The sequence below is a fragment of the Canis lupus genome, chromosome 24 (genome assembly GCF_011100685.1).
Source record: "Canis lupus familiaris isolate Mischka breed German Shepherd chromosome 24, alternate assembly UU_Cfam_GSD_1.0, whole genome shotgun sequence".
In the NCBI taxonomy this organism is placed as follows: domain Eukaryota; kingdom Metazoa; phylum Chordata; class Mammalia; order Carnivora; family Canidae; genus Canis; species Canis lupus.
This window is the reverse complement of record NC_049245.1, coordinates 42,333,178-42,351,807: the sequence shown is the minus strand read 5'-3', so window position 1 is coordinate 42,351,807 and position 18,630 is coordinate 42,333,178. Positions and strand designations below refer to the sequence as shown.

The window sequence follows — 18,630 nt, the reverse complement described above, 5'->3', positions numbered from 1 at the left end:
TCCGAGGGTCCTTGTTAAAAATGCGGGACCCCCCCCCCCTCCCCACCTCGTGAACCAGAAGCGCTTGGGCACAGGGGCTCAGGCATCTGTAGTTTTTCAGGTTTTCCAGGTGCTTCTCTTGATGGTTTGTGGGGATCCAGTGATCTAGACCAGCGCACACGAGTCGTCTGGGGAAGTTAAAATGCACAATCCGATTTGTTGGGTCTACGGTCAAGCTCGAAAGTCTCCATTTCTTACTTTCTTTTTTTTTTTTAATATTTTATTTGTTTATTCATGATAGAGAGACACACACAAACACAGAGACACAGGCAGGGGGAGAAGCAGGCTCCATGCAGAGAGCCTGAGGCAGGACTGGATCCGGGACCCCGGGGTCACGCCCTGGGCGGAAGGCAGGCACTGAACCGCTGAGCCACCCAGGCATCTCCGAAAGTCTCCATTTCTTTCTTTCTTTTTTTTTTTTTTTAATTTTAAAAATTTATTTATTTATGATAGTCACAGAGAGAGAGAGAGAGAGGCAGAGACACAGGCAGAGGGAGGAGCAGGCTCCATGCACCGGGAGCCTGATGTGGGATTCGATCCCGGGTCTCCAGGATCGCGCCCTGGGCCAAAGGCAGGCGCCAAACTGCTGCACCACCCAGGGATCCCCGAAAGTCTCCATTTCTAACACGTGTCCTCCAGATGTAGATGGAGCTACTGCCCCTGATTTGTAACGGCTCCATCTGCTCCTTAATCCTCCTTGTTCTCTGAATGAAATACTTGTCAGCAACATACTCATTGCTGCCCTCCTCTGAGTCCGTGCAGACACTAAGCAGTTTTGATGGAGAAAAAGTCTAAATGTGCAGAGCTATACAATCTTAGCACATCTCCTGTTCAGAGTAGTAGGACATGTGGTTTGAGCCGCAGGGATCTTGTGAGGGTCATGGGGTCATGGGACTCCTGAATCTCGCTGTGGACTGGAATCACTAGAAAGGCAGTTTTCCTGGGGCTCTCTCCAGAATCTCTGGATCAGAATCATCTTATTTCATTCTGTTTATTATTATTCATCTCTCTGAGAAGGAAAAGTATATTCAATTGGAACAAGTATCTAGCTTCTGTTGAAGACGATTGAATAAATGTTAGGCCTGTGTGATCTCATTGGTCTGCTGCCTGTGGTTGTTGGGGAAAGTGAAGAAAGCCTTAGAGCGTGTGTGAAATTAATGTTTGCATAACACAAGCTTATAACTCCTTTCTCCTTCCTGTTTCTCCTAACCTGCTGTTGGACATAAGGACTCCTCTCTCTTTAGCTGTGGTTCCATCTTCAAGGTGAAGTTTTTTGCTTATTTGTGAAGTGGATGTGAAAGCGTGGGGATGGGAGGCACTTTCTGATTGGATTCTAGAATTCGGAGAGCACCTGGGTAGGAAAAATACAGAAAGGTTTCTGCTTTCTTGGAGTTTATGTTCTTCTGATTTACTAGACTGTGCCTGACTCACAGTATGGGCTTAGCAAGTGTTAACTATTTTCATTATTAATATGCTTTCTTAACGGATTAACTCATTCCCCCAAACATTGGTGTAAATACTATGTGCCAGACAAGTTCTGGCAGGGGGCAACAGTAAACAAAATGAGTCTAAGCCCTTGCTCTCATGGAGCTTACTTTCCTTGGAGATACTGATTAGGGAGCTGGGAGGCAGAAGTAAGCGAGTACAAGTAACGTCATGTAAGGTGTTAAGTAAGGGCTATGCAGAAAAATAAAAACGAGATGGTTAGAGAGCCATCTGAGGAGAGACCTGAATGTCATGGGGAGCAAGCCACACTTGTATTTGAGAGAAGTGCCAAATGGGTAGAGAGAACAGGAAGTACAAAGGCCCTGAGGCAGTGCACTGCTTTGAGGAAAGAAAGAAGCCCTGTATGGCTGGTGTGCAGAACGCAAGAGGAGATCAGTCCAATAGGTGGTCAGAGACTGTAGGTCTGTCTGTGCAAGTTGAATTTGAATTGGAGTTGAGGGACCAGGAGGGGCTTGGCTTGTGAACTAAGGGCCGGCCTAGCTGACTTGTTAATGGGATCACTGGGTGCAGTGTTGCAAATGGACCATCATGGGGTAAGGGTGGAAGCAGAGTGACCATCGGGAGCCTGTGGCAAAGAAATGAGGGGAGAGAGCATTGATTTAATCAGGTGGTGGTATTAAATGTCTTGAGCAGTGATTTTGAAGGTAGAGCCTACAAAATATGCTGATGGATTAGGTATGGGGTTTGAGGGAGAATCATGTAAAAGATCAGTTAACCCAAGCAACTGGCAAGATGGGTTTGCCAGTAACTGAGATGGGGACATCTGTGAAAACGGGGTTGGGGAGATAGAGTAGGGAGGGAGCAGGAATTTCATTTGAGACATTTTAAACTTGAGATGCCTCTCTGGTTACAGGTGGTGATGTTTCATAGGTGATAGGAGTTCAGGGGAGAAGTCTGGGCTGAAGATGGAAGTTTGGAGGTCCTCAGCTTGTGAGTGCTATTGAGAGCCAGGAGACTGGATGAGTTTAATAGGGAATGAGTATAGCAGTAGAAGTGTTTCTAGGCCTGAGCTCAGGCTGCTCCTGAGAGCAGAGGGGAAGAGAAGCCGGGAGGAGAAAAGAGCTGTCTGGATGTGGGGGATAATGAACAGGAGGTAGGTAATAGTCTGGTAGTCAGGACAGGTTAGGGTAGAAGATGTAAATTCAAGTCATCTTAAAGATGTTTAGAGCCCTGGTTCTGGATGGGGGACCCTAGGAAGGGAATGGATGGAAAGTGGGGTCCAAGGACTCATTCATGGGTTACCCTAGACTCTCAGGTTGGCAAAAGTCAGACTGATGGAGCAAAGGAGGTCACAGCAGGACAGCTGGTAAGGTCAGGGACCACCCTCCAAGCCAGCAGAGGCTGGGAGTAGAAAAAAGAGTGACGCTGTCAAATGCTGCTGGGGACACCAGGGAGCCCAGGGTGCTGATTGGACCTTTGAATTTGCTAACATTAGAGGTCAGTCGTGAGCTGACTCCTCCGTAGGGACAAAATCCTGATGGGGGAGGGCGAAGAGCCAGAGAAATGGTGGATGCAGGGAGTGTAATGACTGTTCTGGAGCTTTGCTGTTGAAGAGTGAGAGGAAAGATGCTGTTCTATCTAGAGTATGTTATGGGGAAGAGAGAAGCTGCTTTTTTTTTTAAAAGGGAGCAGGGCTGGAAGCAGGCTCCTGCACTGTTGGAATTAATCCCCTAGAGAGGGGGTGGTGGAGCAGGTGGTCTCAGGGAGTGAAGTTGGGGGGTGAGGGAGGCCCCACACCTGTCCCTTAGGTTACCCGAGAAAGCAAGGCTCCCTTGCCAGCTTCATTTGGACAAAGAAAAAGTGTGAAATTCTGTGTTGTTGAGGCTTTTTCATCAGGAGCTATAACCCTGATCTAGCATAGTAGCACTTTGAAGCACAGGGATTTGTATAAATTAAAGGTGGCTCTTTTCTTTTCAGGCATTATGGACAAATCTAAAGAAAACTGCATTGCAGGGCCTGTTAAGGTAAGTTGAATAATCTTAAATTTTTTTTTTTTTTTTTTTAAGATTTTATTCATGAGAAACACAGGCAGAGAGGCAGAGACAAAGGTGGAGGGAGAAGCAGGCTCCATGCAGGGAGCCTGGTGTGGGACTTGATCCTGGAACTCCAGGATCATGCCCTGAGCCAAGGGCAGATGCACAACTGCTGAGTCATCTAGGCGTCCCAATCTGTAATCTTGATCACATTTATAAAACCCAGTGGAGATTGGTTTTTATATCTGGACTTCGTTTTACCTTTACTTTGGATTTTAACTTCAGAACTCTACTACATTCCTGGATGTCTGTCACTTTTTCTCTGCATTCAGTGACATTTTGTTGATTGTCACTGTAACTATTATTTTGTTCTGCTTTGTCTTCTAGCTAGCTGTTTAAGTATCTATATTCCTCCATTGTGTGCGGGATAATGTACACAATGGGTGCCTAATACTTGCTTGTGCTTACTTGCTTGCCAGAAGTTAAATTGCTTTGTAATAGTCTGTTCTGGTCATGATTCAGAGGACTGTCAAGCTGCATTTTAGTGAACATTTCTTGGGAACCCACTTTGAGCCAGGTTGTGTCAGATGCAGGGGTTATAATGATAAAAAAGCACATGGTCTTTGACTTCCAAGAGCTTATTAGCTCTTTGGTGGGTTATGTGAGCTGGTATCACACTTTCATAAAATATGTGTATATGAAATGACCTGAGTAATTCTGCAGAGGGATGTTCAGATTGGGATAGGTTGGAATCTAGAAAGGCTTCATCAAGGAAGTACCTCTGGCTCTTAGAATTTAAATGAGTCTTTATATAAAGATCCTTTAATATAAATATTCCCCAGATTTTTTTTTCCTTCTAGGAAAAGAGCATAAACATACAAATCTTGTTTCTTGTTTTGTATGTATGTGTTGTTTTTAGAAGTTTTCCTTTACTTTTTTTTTTTTTTTTTAAGGTTTTATTTATTTATTCATGAGAGACACAGAGAAAAGCAGAGACACAGGCAGAGGGAGAAGCAGGCTCAGGCTCCTTGCAGGGAACCTGATGTGGGACTTGATCCCAGGACCCCAGGACCCCAGGATCATGACCTGAGCCAAAGGCAGATGCTCAGCCACTAAGCCACCCAGGCGTCCCTAAAAGTTTTCCTTTTCTTTTTTTTTTTTTTTGTTTGTTTGTTTGTTTGAGAGAGCATGCATGAGTGGGGTGTGTGTGTGGAGGGGCGGCGGCTGTGGCAGAGGGAGAGGGAGAGAATGTTAAGGAGGTTCTAAACTCGGTGCTGAGCCTGACCTTGGGCTCTATCTCACGACCTCCTGAGATCACGACCCCAGCCAAAACCATGAGTCAGATGTCCAACCTATGGAGCCACCCAGGCTCCCCTATTTTTGACTTTTTCAGGAGCCTCCATACTGCTTCACCTGCACTGGTTTGTATTCCCACCAGTAGTGTGCAAGGGTTCCTTTTCCCCCAAGTCTTCATCAACAACTTGTTCCTTGTGTTTTTGGTGTTAGCCATTCTGATAGGTGTGAGAAGTTTTTCAAGTAAATGGATACCTTAACTTTTTTTTTTTTTTTTTACTGGCTAAAAGTCAATAACCAATTAGAAAAAGGCTAACTTGAGTCATTGTATCTGATTCTCAATTCCTATGATAAAGATCATTTTTAAAAGCTGCTCTGTTTAAAACATTTGTCGCTGCCTGTGGATGTCACTAATTTCAGAAGTAACTGACTTTTACTTGGAAGTTGGATACCTGTCTCTTGTGAAGCACCCATACCTAGTGAGCTTGTGATGAACTCTGAGGCTTCCCTTCCTAGCATTGTTTCCGTGTTTATGAGGAGATTTCCTCCATTGTAGTTGGAGGAAGTCCTCTACCCCATTTTAGTTTGACTGGTTCAAGGTCTTAGAATTAACTTTTTTCTTAAGCTTGTGATCCTCCACTTATTGGCATGTAAATAATGTATTTTGACCTAACTTTTCGAAGATCCTATTTGTTTCTTCTTTGCCATAGTTCTTTTGGCTCAGAACCATTTTGTAAATACTTGGACAATGAAACATTAATAAATAATAGAAGTATTTTGTGGAAATCTGGCAAATGCAAAAATTCAGTCTTTTAAAACATCTTGACTCAGATAACCACTGTTAAATATTTCGACATATTTGTCTTTTTTTCTAAACATGTATGGTACTGCCAAATAAATTTCAATGGAATTGGGATTTTGTTATAAAATTTTGGTATTGTTGCTTTTTGCCAAGTAGTAATTCCCAAATCATTGAGAATTCTTAGAAAGTGTTTAATGTCTCTCTTTTTAGATGGAAGTTTAGTTAATGAATGTTTTTGGGGGCATGGTTTTTTTGAGGTGGGTGGGAGGTATCATTCAGGTATTCCTTTCAGCTGTATACAAACCATATCCTCTGGGAGTGCTGATGAAAATAGCTTTCCCATTCCATGGATTATCATGGAATATGTATTTTGCTATACTAGGAAAACAGACTTTGTGGAATTCTCAAAACACTCAGCTTTTGTTTACGAAGACATGAAATTTATGTTTCCCTCCCAATCTAGACTGCAATTGCACTTGGTGATGGTCCAAAACGTGTTCTGGTGACTCAGCAAGTTCCTTCACAGAATCCATTATCTGCAAATAGTGGCCAGGCCCAGCGGGTCTTGTGTCCTTCAAATTCTTCCCAGCGAGTTCCTCCACAAACCCAAAAGCTCGTCTCCAGCCATAAACCGGCTCAGAATCTGAAGCAGAAGCAATTGCAGGCAACTGGTGTCCCTCGTCCTGCCTCTAGGTCACTGAATAATACCCAAAAGAGTGAGCAACCCTCGTCATCAGCCCCTGGTAAATCAACTTCTTGAGACTAATACTGGATAGTTATTCCTTCTAGTTGCAAGCAAGCGGATAGACTTGGATTTATTGTTTGGAGCCCTTGCTTCTACATCCTTTTTATTAAGGATGGGGAGAAAGTGTGATTTCAGGTTGAAGTAGCAGTGTCTCCTGTGGGCCAGCCCTGGGCCCAGGATGGAATGCTGATTCCTACCTTCGTGGTATGCTTGTGGGGCATAGTGAAAAGCTCCAGGGTTGGGAGTGTGGAGAGCAGCCGGGGAAGTGGATGGACATGGATAAACTGAGGCTGGCCAGGTGAGGTCATGGTGGGCCCTCTGGCTGTGTCGTGGAGTGGGGCTTTCATCCCCTGTACGTGGGGAAATTTCTGAAAGGTTTTTGAGCAGAGGAGGAGCTGGCCTTTATGAAAGAGGCTTCCTCTGGATGTGTAGAATGAAGTGGTGAGTAGTAATGCTGCATCCTGGGGTAGTAGGCAGGAGGAAGGCTGTTGGGGGTAGGTCAAAGATGGCCACGTCCTGAACTGGGTGGAGCAGGGTACATATTAATAGTTACTTACAGTTTGCCATGCTCACGCTCAGGAGACCAGCTTCCTTCATCCACGTTGCTTCATTCCATCCTCAGGACCACAGTGAAGGTAGTCTGTCATTAACTCTGTTTACAGAGGAGGAAGTGGAGACTCAGAAGCATTAACTTCCCCTCAGATAGGCCAGGATGGACAAGTGCAGACAAATTCAAGTGCTCACTGAAGATGAAGACTGGATAGAACTGGGCAGTAAACTGGACTTAGGGATGGTGGTCCTATTAATGGCATTAATGGAAGTAGTGAAACATAGAGGGAGAAAACCAGTTAGGGCCCACATTCAGGTATCTGAGCAGAGTGTACTCTGCTGCTGCTGGAATTTGAAGTGGAAATGTCCTATATAGCCTCTGGCTAATGAACACCCTGTTGCGCAGTTGGTTTATTGTACATTTTACTGACTCGGTGGCTTCTATTTTTATATTTCCCCTTGGCGACTAATCTAGTGGAAGGAAGGTAGTTGGTCTATGTTTTGTTGCACATTGTTGGTAATTTGCACATAGCAGATAGCAGATGGACATGGGCTCGCTCACCTAGTGGGGGGAAAGATGATGAGTGGGAGCTTATGGATGGAGAGATTGGAAATTCTGCCTTAGAAGCTCTTCATTTGGAAACAGAAGCTTCAGGGAGAATCTCACAGTCTTGAGTCTTTAAATTATCAGATGGCCTAGCTGTATATGTATCTGCTTGTCTTTACTCTGGAAATCTATAAAGACTTCACCTGGTTGGAGTCGGGTTAGGGTATGGTGTTCTTTTTTCTACAAAGAAAACTAAAAATAGCCCAGATCTACCATTCTGGAGACACCATTAATATTTTAGTGGCCCTTCTTTGATTCATTTCTGTTCATAGGTTTTTAACTTATTCTGTATAGTTATTCTGAAATAATTACAGCTGTTCTAAAAACAGATTTTTTAACTTCTTCTGTATAGGAAATAATTCTGAAAAGGAACTGGCAACAAAACAGAAAAATGAAGAATCAAAAAAGTAAGCTTTATCTTACTTACAAAGTCCTGTGTTATCATTCTATTAGAATACACCACTGCAAGTTTAATTATGGGAACTTATTAAAAAAGAGGTTTTTATATTTTCACTTAGAAAATGTACATGTTTACAAATTCTAACCTTTAAAAAAAAGTATTTTAATGATGTTTACTAGGGACTCCAGCTTTTCCGACTGCTTTCCAAATTTTGAAAAACTTGTATGAATCTGTTACAGAAATGTGTAAAATAAGCTCTTCTCTACCCTCAGATGTAACCACTACATACAGCTTGGGTATGTTTCTCTACCTAGTTCAAATCTTATACAGAAGTGCAAGTTTGTTATCAAAAGGCAGTCCTGTTGTAAAACTAGACACATGTATATATGACTATGGATATTTTAACAGTATCAATTATTCTTTATGATATATTCCCCAGATATTTTCTAAAAGTCTGCTCTTAATTTCTGAACTGCTTAGACTCTAGAATGTAGAATGTAATGTCTAGAATGTAGCAGGAGGAGCCAGGAATGAACCCACATGCTGTTTTGCTTTAGCTGTCTTTCATAGTAGGTTTCTGAGAATCTAAATCCAGTGGTTCTCGCCCCCCACCTGCCCTGTAGGATCTACCCCCCTTGCTTTATCAGAGTGATTCTCCACTCCAGAGAGTTAGCATGTCTGGGATGGAGGAAGAGGCTCTGGCTCGTTTGCAAGAGGCCCACAGAAGTTCTTAAGACTTCTCCCTCGAATTACTTCCCTAACCTTTCCTGTGGTCTTCAGTGGTGGTTGTGATAGGTCTGTAATTCAGAGTGCAGTACTGCCTTTGGACACTTAGCATTAGTGCTTCAGCTCTAAAAGTCCAGATTGTTCCTGGTCACTGACTCATACAGTTATTGGCAGGTGGAGGAGTGGAGGGTTTAATGTCTTTGGAGACACATATAGTAGTTATTGGCTTGGTTCTTGCCAAGGTACGTATTGAATATAACTTCAAATATAAAATTATTTATAGACATATCTACAACTTAATAATAAATTGTTAGAAAAAATTTGCTTTTTTCACATTTTAAAATGTTCAAATTTTTTTCCTAGAAGGCAATGGGCTTTGGAAGATTTTGAAATTGGTCGCCCACTGGGTAAAGGAAAGTTTGGTAATGTTTACTTGGCAAGGGAAAAACAAAGCAAGTTTATCCTGGCTATTAAAGTATTATTTAAAGCTCAACTGGAGAAAGCAGGAGTTGAACATCAGCTGAGAAGAGAAGTAGAAATACAGTCCCACCTTAGGTAAGTTTCTAGATTGACGTTCAAAAGAATGTGGTGCAGATCTTAGTTACTAAGAGTTAAATGATGCAAGGCCTGCTCTGTAGTATTGTGAAGAATGATTTAATTCACCATTTTTAAAAAGATTTATCTAGATGAGTGCTGTGGTCCTGAAAAGTCCCTTGGAGGTTTATGCTTTGTTAATGAAATATGTACATGAGCCCGTTTGTGTGTGTGTGCACGTGTGTGTGCCTGTGCATCTGTGCATGCATGTGCGCACATAATTAAGGGGAATGATACTTCTGAGTTCTAAGCAGAGGTTGCAGACTGGCAGCCTCTGCAGGTTGACTTTAGCCAGTGGGTCTTTTTCTTCTCTTCCTTCCCTTCCTTCCCATCCTTCCCATCCTTCCCATCCTTCCCTCCTCCCTCCCTCCCTCCCTCCCTCCCTTCCCTTCCTTCCTTCCTTCCTCTCTCTCTCTCTCTCTCTTTCTTTCGTGTTTTTTTCAGGTTTGAATCAGTCATAAATACTTACAGACCTGTCTGCATCAGGTTTAGATCCTTCCCTGGCAACAGCTGGTGGGGGCTGAAGGGCTGCTGTGCTGGCTGTGTTCTCAGCTGCATGAAGTTCTTGGCAGCCCACCTTTCCCACTGTTGCTGAACCCTGCTTTAAAGTTGTGTCTCCTAGTGTTTGGGGATCATACTGCTATGGGAATGTCATGCTTCTCTTTCTCTAATGTGCAGAGAACTAACATTTAGCTGAATTTTTACCCCTAAGAATAAAGATGGTCTAAGGGAAGGAAATAGTCTTAACCAAACCTGAAGTTCATTAATACTCTGCACTAACGTGCAGCTGTATTTAAGTTTTCCTAGTAGGTCTGGAGTTTCAGATGCTCAAATTGGGTGGGTGGATGTGGTGGGGAGGTCTGTGACCAGAACCAGTTTTCACTAGTTTTACATGAGGGGTTTCATCAGTAGTACATATTGTATCTTCTCCAAAACCAAGTATTAGAATATTGATCCTTTGTTGCAGGCATCCAAATATTCTTAGGCTGTATGGTTATTTCCATGATGCCACCAGAGTTTACCTAATTCTAGAATATGCACCTCTTGGAGCTGTCTACAGAGAACTTCAGAAACTGTCAAAGTTTGATGAGCAGAGAACTGCTACTGTAAGTTTTCATTTATTGTCCTGGCTAATTTTGTTTCCTCTATTCCTGTCCTATGTAGCAGTGTGCCTTTCATCATAGTCTAGTGGGTTTTGTCTTAAGAAAGACAGCTTAATGGGATCAGGTATTTGAATGAAAGACTCAGAATACCCTACTGCTAGCATACCTCCAGGTAAACTAAGGTACCAGGCGGGTTTGTTTCCACAGCTGTTTTCTGTGGAAATGTATATATATGAATAGTTGCCTTCTTTATTCTAAAATAAACTTTTGTTTTGTTTTGTTTTGGATTTAGAGAATCTGAAGATAGTGCAGATGTTTTTTCTCCTGTTCTTTGTCCATTAGTGTGGTCCCTCCTATAAACCTGGCTTGTCACTGGTGGTGTTGGCCTAGGTCACCTGGCTGAGGTCACTCCTGTTAGGTTTCTCCACTGGGACGTTACCCTTTCTTTCTTTCCATACTGCCCTCTTCTCAAGTGTATTGCTCTGTACTGCTGCCCATCCTGAAGGAGGAGTGGGGGCTATGTCCCACCTCTGCCTCTGTCTGCATCATCATTTAGAATTCTTCTGCATCAGAGATTTGTCTGTTCTCCCTTATTTACTCAGTCATTTATTACTGTGGACTCATGGATAGTTTGCTTTGAGTTATAATCTAATACTACTTTATTTTCCTGCTCAAATTGTTCCAGCTTTGGTCCTTGGGATCCCTTTCACATGGTCCTTGTTTTAGTTTTTTTTTTTTAGATTTATTAGACGTACAGGCAGGGGGAGGGCCTGAGGGAGAGGGAGAAGCAGGCTTCCCACTGAGCAGGAAGCCCGGTGCCATGTGGGGCTCCATCCTAGGACCCTGAGATCATGACCTGAGCTGAACGCAGACACTTAAATGAGCCACCCAGGCACACTTTTAGTTTTTTTGACCTATCTCATCACTGGGGGGGGGTGTGGTGTGTACTGCAGCATGTCCTTGGCATCTGGCCCTACAAGCTGCTAAACCTTTGATTTGCATATATCCCATCCCAGTTTTAGAACCTGCCATGTCTCCAAGGAGCCCTGGTATCTTTAATTGGAATACTAGAGACCAAGATTTGGGTGTTCTATATGCTCATTGCTTATCTGTAGCCTCCCATTCCAATCTTGAAAAACCTGGATTCTGTATCTACCAACCATTTAATTATTCAGTTCCAGTGTACATGTGTAGGGGTATTAGAATGATTAGCAGTTCCCCCCGTGGGGGAACAACTATGCATTTAAGGGTCATCTGTATCATTTCAGGGCGTGAGCATGGCAGCTCGTTTTTTATAACTGAATAATATTCTGCAGCGTAGATATAGTTCAGTTTATCCCTTCATCTATTGAATACATCTTGCTTGTTTCCGGTTATTGGTGATTATGAATAAAGCTGCTTTAAACATGCATGCGTGTTTTTGTGGGACATAAGTTTTCAACAGCTTTGAAAACTAGCTCGTGTGGTGTAGTAGCTTTGTAAGAAACTGTACACTGTCTTTCCAAAGTAGATGTGTCATCTTTGTGTTTCTCATCACCAGCAATTGGTATTGTCAATTTTTTGGATTTTAGTCTTTCTCATAGGTGTATATGGCACCTCATTCCGTTTTTTGTTTTTTGTTTTTTAATTTTATTTATTCATGAGAGGCACTGAGAGAGACAGAGACATAGACAGAGGGAGAAGCAGGCTCCCTGAGGGGAGTCCGATGTGGGACTCAATCCTAGGACCGCAGGATCATGACCTGAGCCAAAGGCCAAAGGCAGATGCTCAGCCACTGAACCAACCAGGTGCCCCGCCCGGCACCTCATTGTTTTATTTTTATTTTTTTATTTTATTTTATTTAAATTTTTATTTATTTATGATAGTCACACACACAGAGAGAGAGAGAGAGAGAGACAGAGACACAGGCAGAGGGAGAAGCAGGCTCCATGCACCGGGAGCCTGATGTGGGATTCGATCCCGGGTCTCCAGGATCGCGCCCTGGGCCAAAGGCAGGCGCTAAACCGCTGCGCCACCCAGGGTTCCCTCATTGTTTTAATTTGCAGTTCTCTACTGACAATGTGATGAGCATCTTTTCATGTGCTTATTTGCCATGTGTATATCATCTTTGTGGTGTCTGTTCAGCTTTTTGCCCATTTTCAATTGGGATTTGGGTCATCTCTAGTTTTAAAGAGTTCTTGTATATTTTGGATACAAGTCTTTTATCGCATGTGTTTTATAAAGGTTTGCTCCCTGCCTGTGCCTTATCTTTTCATTCTATTTCCTGTATCTAAAAGTCCAACATAATCAGGTTTTTGTGTTTTCCCCCCCTCCTATGGATAGTGCTTCTTTATCTGAATGAAATTATTTGTTTGAAGAAGAGTCTTTGGGCAGTTTTGTTGTTGTTGTTGAATGGGCAGATGATTGGTTGCTTTCTTTCTTTATTTTTTAAATACTTTATTTAATTATGAGAGGCAGGGATCCCTGGGTGGCGCAGCGGTTTGGCGCCTGCCTTTGGCCCGGGGCGCGATCCTGGAGACCCGGGATCAAATCCCATGTCAGGCTCCCAGCATGAAGCCTGCTTCTCCCTCTGCCTGTGTCTCTGCCTCTCTGTCTCTCTCTGTGTGACTATCATGAATAAATAAATAAAATCTTTAAAAAAAAAAATTATGAGAGGCAGAGACACAGGCAGAGGGAGAAGCAGGCTCCATGCAGGGAGGGGGACATGGGACGCAATCTCGGTCTCCAGGATCAGGCCCTGGGCTAACGGCGGTGCTAAACCGCTGAGCCACCTGGGCTGCCCGGTTACTTTGCTTTGTTTCTGGGTAGTATGTGCACTCGTTTGCTTTTTGGCATTGATTTAAATGGCATTACTTTCAGGTGGTTCTGCTTTTGAAATCACAGCACTATTGGTGAATGACCCTTTGGTCTCATCTCAGCAATAAGACATTTTAAACTTAAATGTTTGATTTTTGTATAAGTAGAAATAGATTCATTTGACTTTTTAAATATTAGCTAACCTAATTAGTTGCTTTATTTAATTGGCAATTAATACTTGTACTACTACTACGTTTTCTTTAGATGGAATTTATATTGATGTATGCACATAGTTATTGGAAAGAAAAGCTTGATTCTTTCTAGATTCCCTAGTAGTTAGAATGAATATATACACACTCCTGTTTCCTTTTTCTGATTAATTCAAATAAAACTAACTGTAGAGAAATATTAGGGACCTTTACACATCTCCACAATCTGATACAGGAGGTGTGAAGGAAGTAGGTGCTAAGAGCTCTAACTACTAGCTTCTTGATCTAAGCAGAGAAAGCCCCTCTACTGTATGATTTTGATGTGTCATCAACTCAGTTTGGTGTAAAGGAGCTTTCTTTGCCTTTACTTTCAGTTTATTATTGTCTAAATTTTGGTCTTTCTGGCTTTTGGCTGAAAAAAAAAAATGAATGTTCTTTCTGATAGCCACATTTGGTTTCTACAACCATTTGGTTAGTAGGCCTTTTTAGTCTAAAATAATTTTCAGTCCAGTGTTTGCTTTGGGGGACACCTTAAACTTTAGCCAGAGCTGAATATATTTTTTCGATACACTAATAACAATCTTTATTTTTATTTAAAATTTCAATTAGACTTCTAATTTAAGAAACTTGGTGATTTATCAAGATGTTGAGTCCTTATAATGTCCAAAATATTCAAAGAAGTATTGAAAAACAAGGAGTCTCCTCAGTTTTCTCAGGAATTTATATGAACTAAAGCAATTCTTATCTATATGCTGAAGCAGATTCTGGACCTGCTAGATCTCTCTTTGGTTGAAATGAAAACAAAACTAACAAAAGGACTGACTTGCTGTATCCTTTTTAAGCTAATGAATTAGTGTACCTAAATTTAACACAGTATTTCACATGCAAATATACCGGTTTTTAGGGTTTTTGTTTGTTCAGGATTATTTTGTTCCTTTAAATTTTCAGCTTCAAATCCTTTTGTTGTAAACTGATTTTTTTTTTTAAGATTTTATTTGAGAGTGAGCTAGAGAGAATGAGCTGGGGGTGGGGTGGTGGCGGGAGCAGAGAAAGAAGGAGAAGCTGACTCCCTGCTGAGCCGGGAGCTGGGCCCTGGGCTCCATCCCAGGACCCTGGGATCCTGACCTGAGCCAAAGGGACATAAGGCACCCCTCATCCTGGTTTTAAAAATGGGAATTGATGGTACTTAAGTTTTTAAAAATTGTTTACAAGTCTGACTCCCTAATTTGTGCCAGTTTCTCAATATTACATAATTCATTGCTACTAGGCCAGAAATTGCCATGTGGTGATGAGTTCTAGCTAATCGGTTTTTCCCTCTTCCTTCAATATCCTATTTGCTGTATTAGCAAATAAATAATTTAGTATGAGATAACTTGTATTTTATGCTAAACACTAATTTGCTTAAAAAAATTGTAGGAGTCATCAATCGTTTCTAGCTTTTGCCTTAAAATCTACAAAACATGTTAAAATCTATGTCGGGTTTCCTTTCACAAGAGATGTCTAAAATTGTTTTATGTAAAATGTAAGATACAGACTTTTCACACTTCTGATTTTTTTAATAGTATATCACAGAGTTGGCAGATGCCCTGTCTTACTGTCACTCAAAGAGAGTCATTCACAGAGACATTAAGCCAGAGAACCTACTCCTTGGATCAGCTGGAGAGCTTAAGATTGCAGATTTTGGGTGGTCAGTACATGCTCCATCCTCCAGGTATGTGACTTTAGAAGTGGAACTTACTTAGTTTGGCAAAAGCCTTGAGGGATTTCAGGAACTAAATAGAAAAGTACTTAAGCACAGATGTATGGAATCCAGGCAGGTAAGTGATGCACATACTTTGGAATAACTTGGACCTGATAGAAATGTTGAGAACTTTTTATTTTGCAACTGCTTGGGGCTATTTATTGTGTCCTTGGCTTGGGTTAAAGATACTTAATGCCCCTAGAGACTAATGAAGGGGACACATGTGACAAGTATATGACAAAGGAAGTGTAGGATGTGTGAAGGGGGTAATGCCTGAAGCAGTGGGGAGGTGGAGACTCAGCTGCTTCCTGGACAGGAGACCAGTTTCTGAGGGCAGCTTGCGCGCGCGTGCACACACACACACACACACACACACACACACACACCTAGAGCCCAGAGCACAGTTCTCTGGGGAATTTAAAAACCCAAACTGTTTTGGCTAGAACTTTCAGGGTGCAAGTGAAGACTCTCTGGGGTCTGCCTTTGTCAACAGCATAGTCCTTTCTTGTCTCCTCTTGAAGGTAACACAGAGAGAAATCTAATGAAACAATTTAAATCTTAATTTTGCAAACAAGAGCTAACATACTGTTTTAAGGTTTAAGCTTTTTAAGCCTCATGGGAGGTAGAGCATTAAAAACATACACCTACTTGTAAGTTTGTCAACTTTGGGGTAGGACTTAAGAAATTACAGCTGTAATACTTAAGACAGTTAAAAAAATTTTTATAGCCTAAGATAAGTGACATGGTGGGGGCAGGTAGCTTTATTTTTGCTAGATCACTACTGATTGCAGCAATGCATTGACTCTCCTGTTGGAGTGCCCCCTCAACCTTGTGTGTTTTTTTTTTTTTTTTTTAATGGATAGTTGGTTGTCTGTCACTAGTGGAAGCTGTTGACTTCTGGTGAAACAAACAGTGATGAAGAATTGTAGGCTTTTGTGCAATTGCAGGGCTAACCTGGACCTTAACCTGTCCAGTGGGTCATGTGATAGGAAAGGTAAATGTCCTTTCCAGAAAGGATAAGCTGTGCACATGTTGATGCTCCCTTGCCACAGTTCCTCAGTGTGAGTAACCATAGGAGCTCCCAGGTGTGGTGGTTGAGAACCTGCTGACTCGGTCCATTTCCAGGACCTCAGTAGTGATTCGATGTTAGGGAGGCAGCTCCTTCATCCCAGGCCGCAGGGCTCCTTTGAGTTGAGTGCATTTTGGGATGCTCTCTGGGTGCCAGCATGGTGAGCGTAGCCTCAGCCTACCCCGCAGAAGAACCAATGGCAAAGAATAACTGATATAAAGCCCTGGAAACCTACGTGGTGTTTGTTCCTACTTCCATGTTTGTCATCCTCAGCTTGTTTTCAGCCTGTGTTGTTGAAAATTCCAGACATGCAGAAATGCTGAATTGATGGTTGGCTACTCACCTATCTAGTGCCTGCATTCCGTGGGTGGTAACAATTTGCCATAAGTATGGTCAAACACTGGCCATATTTGGCTGTGTTTTTTTTTTTTTATGAACCCTCAAAAATAAATTGTAGTCATCATGTTTCATTCTCTGAGCACCTGAGTATTTATCTCCTGAAAATAAGGACATTGTCCTTATAAACCACAACCATTATTGCTCAGAAAATGAACAGCCTTGTTTGTGTCATTTTGGTTCATGTACCAGTTTCCCCAGTTGTCCACAGAACTTTAGAGCTGTTCTTTTAAGTTAGAGTCCAACCAAGGTCCATCCCTGTATTGTATTTGATTGTATTCTTTTGGTCTAAATTAAGACGAGTTGTCCCACAATTTAAAATGGATTTTTCTGATTGTGGTGTCACTTGGTCCATCATCCTCTGTAATTGCTACTTCTTAATCGAAGTAGGTCCAGGGGCCTAAATAGTATTTTTGGCAAGAATACATCATAGGTCACCCCCAAATTTAAGTATGTCTTTTGTACCCGTGATGTATCAGAGGTAGCATGTATCTGTAATGCCGAAGCTTTCACAGTAGGACAGGTTTTAGTTGTTACTAGTGTCACCTGGCTGTTAAGCTTCTTAGCCTATCTGTGTAATATAAAAACAAATAAGGAACTCCAGGTTGTATTTACAAAGAGCTTTCATGGCTGCTTTGATATAGTAGTGATTCTTTAAAATTTCATCTATTTTAGATCATTTAAGGAGGTTCTGGAGTTGAACAGATTTGAAGTGTGGCTTGATTGCTAGCTGTGTGGTGTTGCACATCTCTCTCAAGCTGTTTCCTAAAACTGGGGATTTATTATTTTTTTTAAATTCATTTATTTTAGTGTGTGCATGTGCGAGTGTGGGGAAGGCACAAAGGGAGAGGGGGAGAATCTCAAGCAAGACTCCCCACTGAGTGCAGAGCCTGATGCGGGGCTCAGTCTCACAACCCTGAGGTCATGACCTGACCTGAGCCAAAATCAGGAGTTGGACACTCAACCGACTGAGCCACTCAGGCACTCCTAAAACCAGGGATTTTAATCTTACCTGCTTCATAGCACAGGATCTGGCCTAAGCACTCAATGTTAACGTAATTGTTAGTGACATTTAGCAGCTCTTGTGATAACACAAAGAGAATTACATCAACCTGAGCCTGCTTCCGCTTTTAGGAGAACCACCCTGTGTGGCACCCTGGATTACTTGCCCCCAGAGATGATTGAAGGCCGAATGCATGATGAGAAGGTGGATCTCTGGAGCCTTGGGGTTCTTTGCTATGAATTTCTAGTTGGGAAGCCTCCTTTTGAGGCAAGCACATACCAAGAGACCTACAAAAGAATATCACGGGTAAGACCTAATGAGAAATGATCCGTTGCTTCTTGTAGAATGCTTATCAGCCTTAACATTGGCTGTGAGCTGAATATTCATACTGTTTCTCTAAGCTGCATTTTGTGACTGAACTTCCTATACTCCAGGTTGAATTCACATTCCCTGACTTCGTGCCGGAGGGAGCCAGGGATCTCATTTCAAGACTGTTGAAACATAATCCCAGCCAAAGGCCAACTCTCAAGGATGTACTTGAACACCCATGGATCATGGCTAACTCATCAAAACCATCAAGTAGCCAAAAAAAGCAAAGACTCAACTAGCAAACAGTCTTAAGGATTGTGCAGGAGGAGAAATCTGAGAGGCAGAGCTGCTGCTGATACTGCTGACGGCCTGCCCGTGACGGAGGACGCTGCAGACAAAGGCCTACTGTGCCAGGTGGCGCCTCGGCCTCCCCACTTGAGTCTACTTAAGTGAACAGTACGCTCTGGAGTGAAAGTAGCCACAGGAATTGTGGCAGTGTCACTAGTTTCACAATTTGGAGGTGAGGTTCACCTGGACCTCCCTACAGCCTGTTTCGAGTCAGGCTTCCTTGTGGAGGACCCACTCCAGGTCCTACTGCAGGGAGAGTGGCCACCTCGCCATGACTCCATCAGTGAAAGAGGCGTGCAATAACCTTCCAAGTACCTACGTGTGTGTGTAACTTATTGGGTGGCCAAATCTGGTAAAGCTGTCAGGATGAACATGTGATTCTTTCTTTTAAATGTTAAAATAAAGATTTTTATAAAGACTTC

General features: G+C 42.4%; 1 protein-coding gene across 3 annotated transcripts in view; it reads left to right on the top strand.

Annotated features, from left to right (window-relative positions):
- Positions 1–18,630, top strand: part of AURKA (aurora kinase A) — a 19,746-nt gene extending 1,116 nt beyond the window's left edge. The window contains exons 1-9 of one of the 3 annotated variants that reach the window (XM_038572644.1): positions 1,261–1,302; positions 3,463–3,509; positions 6,077–6,356; positions 7,867–7,921; positions 9,004–9,195; positions 10,202–10,340; positions 14,905–15,053; positions 17,683–17,857; positions 17,986–18,630. In XM_038572644.1, the coding sequence (XP_038428572.1) occupies positions 3,468–3,509; positions 6,077–6,356; positions 7,867–7,921; positions 9,004–9,195; positions 10,202–10,340; positions 14,905–15,053; positions 17,683–17,857; positions 17,986–18,159 (1,206 nt within the window). In that variant the 5' untranslated portion in view covers positions 1,261–1,302; positions 3,463–3,467 and the 3' untranslated portion in view covers positions 18,160–18,630. Of the gene's footprint in view, positions 1–1,260; positions 1,303–2,403; positions 2,476–3,462; positions 3,510–6,076; positions 6,357–7,866; positions 7,922–9,003; positions 9,196–10,201; positions 10,341–14,904; positions 15,054–17,682; positions 17,858–17,985 lie in introns of those variants that run through there. The other 2 variants (XM_038572642.1, XM_038572643.1) reach the window with 2 other exon arrangements.